Source organism: Cebus imitator, unplaced genomic scaffold, assembly GCF_001604975.1.
Source record: "Cebus imitator isolate Cc_AM_T3 unplaced genomic scaffold, Cebus_imitator-1.0 Scaffold140, whole genome shotgun sequence".
Classification (NCBI taxonomy): domain Eukaryota; kingdom Metazoa; phylum Chordata; class Mammalia; order Primates; family Cebidae; genus Cebus; species Cebus imitator.
In genome coordinates this window covers 3,373,172-3,378,965 of record NW_016107455.1, presented here as the reverse complement: position 1 = coordinate 3,378,965, position 5,794 = coordinate 3,373,172, and the positions used below count along the sequence as shown (strand labels likewise).

The following is a 5,794-nucleotide window of genomic DNA, read 5'->3' as shown; positions in this document are numbered from 1 at the left end:
AAAAAAAAAAAAAAAAAAAAAAGAAGAAGAAGAAAGGAAACATGACATGTCAGCCTTCTTCTTACTCAAGGGAGTAGTAAGAACTAGATATCAATATTCTTTTTTTGAGATGTAGTCTGCTTCTTTGCCCAGGCTGGAGTGCAATGGTGCAATCTTGGCTCACTGAAACCTCCGCCTCCAGGGTTCAAGCAATTCTCTGACTCAGCCTCCCAAGTCGCTGGGATTATAGGCACCCACCACCATGCCTGGCTAATTTTTGTATTTTAGTAGAGATGGGGTTTCACCATCTTGGCTGGGCTGGTCTTGAACTCCTGACCTCGTGATCCACCTGCCTTGGCCTCCCAAAGTGCTGGGATTACAGGTGTGAGCCACCAGGCCCGGTATCAATATTCAATTCAAAATATTTACTCTGCATTTACTTCATGCCAAGGACTGTGTTAGGTGCCTTCACATCCACAGTCGTTTAATGTCCATTTAAACAGTGGTTAAAAAAAGACAAATGATAGCTAATACCAATAAAACAAAGATAGTTCAACAGGATTATTGTTTAGACTGTTCTTGACTAATATATGTAGGCCACTGAGTTCTAATAATTATCTAAAAAAGTCAATGGCTATGAAAACATTATGTAAACTTGTAACTATAAAAATTTGTTGAATAAAATTGAATTTTATGAGAACTCTCACCATTAAGTTTCTTCCAAGAAGAGCCTGAAGAACTCCACTTTTCCCACAGCTTTTCATTCCAATTACATTACATCTGAACACATTTCTTTGAGTTTGTTTCTTCTGCAGGTCTATCTTTTTATCTCTTGTTACTAAAAGGAAAAAAGAACTCCACTAAATATGTACTACTTAGATTCACTGAGCCTCCATTCCACCTTTTGCAAAATAGGGCATTGCTGCTTCTCACTTTTTTTTTTTTTTTTTTTGAGGCAGAGTTTCACTCTGTCACCCAGGCTGGAGTGCAATAGCACAATCTTGGCTAACTGCAACCTCCACCTCCTGGATTCAAGCAATTCTCCTGCCTCAGTTTCCTAAGTAGCTGGGATTACAGATGCACACCATCACGCCCGGCTAATTTTTGTATTTTTAGTAGAGACGGGGTTTCACCATGTTGGTGAGGCTGGTATCAAACTCCTGACCTCATGATCTGCTGCCTCAGCCTCCCAAAGTGCTGGGATTACAGGCATGAGCCACCGTCCCCGGCCGCTTATCACTTTTATGAAGTATCTGATCTATAAACAAACACACTGTACAACAGTCAAGCTGTATGTGAATGAAGTGCACAGAATGCAGAAGGGCCCCACTTAGTGGAAAAAATGCACTTCTGCAAGTTGACTGGAATGTGAATTTTTAGTAATCAAACATTTATTTCATCATAAAATTAGTATATTTTTATAAGAAAAATGTCCTCCAAAGGAATGAAAATCACTAAGAATATAGCCAAGATTGGCCAGGCGCGGTGGCTCACGCGTGTAATCCTAGCACTCTGGGAGGCCGAGGCGGGCGGAACACCTGAGGTCAGGAGTTCAAGACCAGCCTGACCAACATGGTGAAGACCCATCTTTAAAAAAAAAATTTTTTTTAAAGAAAAGAAAAAAAAAAAAGAATATAGCCAAGATTATATTCCATCTAATTTTTTCTGTGATAAACTGTCACATATTATAAACTACAAGATGCTATTTCAAATCTGCACTCTCTTGGAGATGGATCCCTGAAAGGGAAAGGGACATACACTTTGGGGTTAGCCAGTCTTTCTAACGTAAACTGTAAAAGAGGCAGGCCAGAAAAAATGCTATGTCATCAGGAGAGCAGGCATCCCTTCCTGAGGTAAAGAGACCTCCTTAGGCTATACCCGAAGACTGAACTACAACAGACCTCACCAGAGATACTAGTGCTAATAGAAAAAAACTGAAAATTATAAAAATACATATTATGGTATAGTTAAATAAGTTATAGAACATCCATATTGTGACACATTATTTAACATTAAGATATATAAAAGTACCAATTGGGGTATAAGAAACTCTTGAAATGATCAGTTCCTTAACTTATTTCCACACCTATGGTTTACTTCAAGTGGTGCACATTGCTTGGCAAGAATGCCTGGCCTACATTGCAAGATCTGTGAAAGATGTATTAATACAGAAAACAAGTTAACAGGCATTGTTTTTAATGTTTAAAGAAAATTAAAATGCAAGATCGACTAGTAATAGCTCTTCTTCATTTTCATCAGTGGAGTATCCCCAGGGAGTAGACAAAAAGCAGTCTCTACTCTTTCTTTTTCATAAACAATAAAATCAAGCACCTCAACACGAAAGAAAATACCAGATCACGAGGAAAACTAATAGAGTGTAGATGCAGGACTAATGAAGATGAGTTTATTTTTACTCTTTGTTACATTTGAAATTGAAGTCTTTAAAAAGATCTCTAATCATGAGTTGAATAGTATCTAGATACTTACCTGTAATAGCTGAAGCTTGAGACTCCTGCTCAGTCAATATCGAATAGCCTAGGTATCCCAAATACTCCAGGCACCGCTGTACATCTAAATAAGTCGTTAGCCTATGAAAGAGAAGGATTTAAAATGTGAAAAGTTCCTAAAAGAATATTTATGGGAAAAAAAAAAAAGCCAACAGATAAAAAAACTTTATGCACCAGACCCAGTCAATTTTTGTCCAGACTACTTTAATTTCCTATGTGCCCAACCATAGTTTTTCCTATACTGCCATTCTTTTATTATTATTTTTTTAAAGATAGGATCTCACTTTGTCATCCAGGCTAGAGTGCAATGGTGCAAACATGGCTTATTGTAGCCTCAACTCCCTGGGTACAAGTGATCTTCCTGCATCTTTACCCACAAGTAGCTGGGACTACGGGACATATGCCCCCAAGCCTGGCTAATTTTTTGTAATTTTTTAGTAGAGACAAGGTTTTGCCATGTTGCCTAGGCTGGTCTTGAACTCCTGAGCTCAAGTGATCCACCCACCTTGGCCTCCCAAAGTGCTAGGATTATAAGTATGAGCCACATTGTCTGGCCTACACTGCCATTCTTAAGGCAGAGAAGAAAGGGAGAAGAATGCAAGATGGTGAGTAATTCCTCTCTCTACTCCATCTACCCAGAAACAGCAAGAGCACAAAGATAAGTGGTGAGTGCTTGATAAAATCTAGATAAGAGTGGGGATATTTTATGTGATATACTTTGTAAGTTAATATAAAGTTAACATATCTTCAAATATTAGCTAGTTGAAGACTTAATAAAACACTTATGAAAAAGTGACAAAAGTGCAAAAATTGTTGAAAGGTATCTGAAATTAGCCTTTCTTACATATTTGAAAAAAGAAAAGATCCTAATGTTGAGTAAGTTAAGGCTAAAGCAATTACGTCAGCATGCAAGATCAGAAGATTCCCTTAATACCCTAGGCATAATATCAACCATGCTATAACTAGGTTGTAGACAAATCCTCACAAAATCTTACTAAGAGTTCATTAAAAGGCCAGGTGTGGTAGCTCACACCTGTAATCCTAGCACTTTGGGAGGCTGAGGCGGGCAGAGCACTTGAAGCCAGGAGTTGGAAACCAGCCTGGCCAACACAGTGAAACCCTGTCTCTATTAAAAATACAAAAAATTAGCTTGGCGTGGTGGCACCTGCCTGTAATCCCAGCTACTCAGGAGGCTGAGGCAGGAGGGCTTGAACCCAGGAGGCGGAGTTGCAGTCAGCTGAGACCGTGCCACTGCACTCCAGCCTGGGCAACAAAGTGAGACTCCATCTCAAAAAATAAAAAGAGTTCATTAAAAACAAACAATAACAACAAAACAACAGTCTTCAGTGTCAAGTAAAATATGCTTCTCCTCATATTCTGAAAGAGTAAGAATTGTGCAGTAGCAATGACATTTCCAAATCCCCCAATCAAACAAAAAACTACTAAAATTTAGTTGCTTTTCACATAAGACTTATTACTTTTTCCCTGTACATCATCCAAAAGAAAACAATCCCTTCCTGATCAATTCACAGAACATTTATAGTTGATCTTAGAGATATCAGCAGCTAATCTTGCTTAGAGGCAATTATGATTGAAGCATTTTATAAGATCTCACAAGCTTACAAAGTGACAAATGTAATACGCCATAATTTTAAACTATTTGTAACTCTAGAGGAAAGAGGTGAGCTCTATACTCACGTCCACTGGGAAAGGAATCCCTGGTAGGTGATCCAGCCCCTTTCATTGGTACAAACTGTGTTATTCACATCTGGCCCCCAAGGTATGTAAGGGAAAACTTTAAATAAATCTTTAAGCTCATCAGGTGACAAAGCACAGTCTCTGTCCTGAAGATACACAAAGATACACAATGTTTGGATATCTAACAGAATAATTCCCAACACAAAAGCCCCCTAATGTAGTAAAGCTATGCTTTTAAAAACGACTTAACAAATGAAATTTTACATTTTATCAAGAAAATTCCTCACATGTATATAAGAAAACCTGTGAGTGTATTAGAAATTAGACATTTTCATCTTGAGAAAACAACAAAGGTAAACAGCAGAAAACATTTTTGCGAATTTAACACAGAGAAGTTAAGCAGTTTTTGGTATGTGACGGACACATCCCATAGCTCAGGGAACAGTTACATAATTCACAGAAAAAATATTTTGCTATGGTTTATGGAAAATTACAGCTAAAAGCTTACCAAATCATGCTTGTCAAAGGTGCTTTGGAGAAACAAATATGCATGATGATTTAATTCAGTAGTGCAATCAGGAGGTATTTTTAGCCTGTTGAAAAAATTCAAGAGTAAAATAAATCATTAATCAAATTTTAAAATTTAAGAAATGAATATAAAATCGCAACAAGTCTTTTGTGAAGTAACACCATTTTACAAGAACATCTTCACTTGATATCATTTAGACTTTCCCAAGGAAACTCTCTGGAGTGATTTTGGCACTCTTCAGAAAAGTCACAATAATGCTCATTCCAAAATAAAAACATTTTCTTTTTTTCTCTTGTTAAAATTCAGACAGGGTCTCACCCTGTCACCCAGGCTACAGTGCAGTGGCATGATCATAGCTCACTTCAGTCTTGACCTCCTGGGCTCAATCGATCTGCCCATCTCAGCTTCTTGAGTAGCTGGGACACTACCATGCCTGGCTAATTTTTGTATTTTTTGTAGAGATGGGGTCTCACCATGTTGCCCAGGCTGGCTCAAACTCCTGGGCTCAAGCAATCCACCCACGTTGGCCTCTCAAAGTGGTGGGATTACAGGAATGAGCCACTGCACCAGGCCCATTTTCTTAAATATCAGAAGGACAAGTTAATTTTAAAAATTTACAAATAATATTGACTTACCTGTCATGGGTTTGTTCTTCCTACAGACAAATTTTAAGTCGTACTTATGAGCTTCATATTAATTCCAATATTGTTAATGATTTGAAAATTATGTAAAGATAAGTTATTTCTACCTGATTTGACCTTTTTTACCCAACCCAAATTCAGTTTAATAAACATTAACCCCTTCCCTTTCTCTCCCGCCCTTCCCGTTCCCTCCCTTTTCACTCCTAAAAATAAAAATAAAATAAATAAATAAAATAAACATTAACCAAATGCATTGAGTGCTGGGCATGGTGACTCATGCCAGTAATTCCAGCACTCTGGGAGGCTGAGGCAGGAGGATCACTTGAGCTCAAGAATTCAAGACCAGCTTGGGCAACAAAGTGAAATCCATCTCTACAAAAAAAAAAAAAATTTTTTTTTTTAAGACAGTCTTGCACTGGCACCCAGGCTGTAGTGCAGTG

General features: G+C 37.9%; 1 protein-coding gene across 9 annotated transcripts in view; it reads right to left on the bottom strand.

Moving 5' to 3' along the window:
• The window catches only part of RHOT1 (ras homolog family member T1), a 72,016-nt gene that overhangs the window by 25,716 nt on the left and 40,506 nt on the right, over positions 1-5,794 (bottom strand). For all 9 annotated transcript variants that reach the window (XR_001829156.2, XM_017542078.2, XM_017542080.2 and 6 more), the window contains exons 12-15: positions 4,693-4,777; positions 4,185-4,330; positions 2,467-2,567; positions 687-817 (exon numbers count right to left, since the gene is read on the bottom strand). Coding sequence is in view for 8 of the 9 variants with exons in the window: in XM_017542078.2 (XP_017397567.1) it covers positions 687-817; positions 2,467-2,567; positions 4,185-4,330; positions 4,693-4,777 (463 nt within the window). In the remaining variant the exon portion in view is untranslated. The remainder of the gene's footprint in view (positions 1-686; positions 818-2,466; positions 2,568-4,184; positions 4,331-4,692; positions 4,778-5,794) is intronic.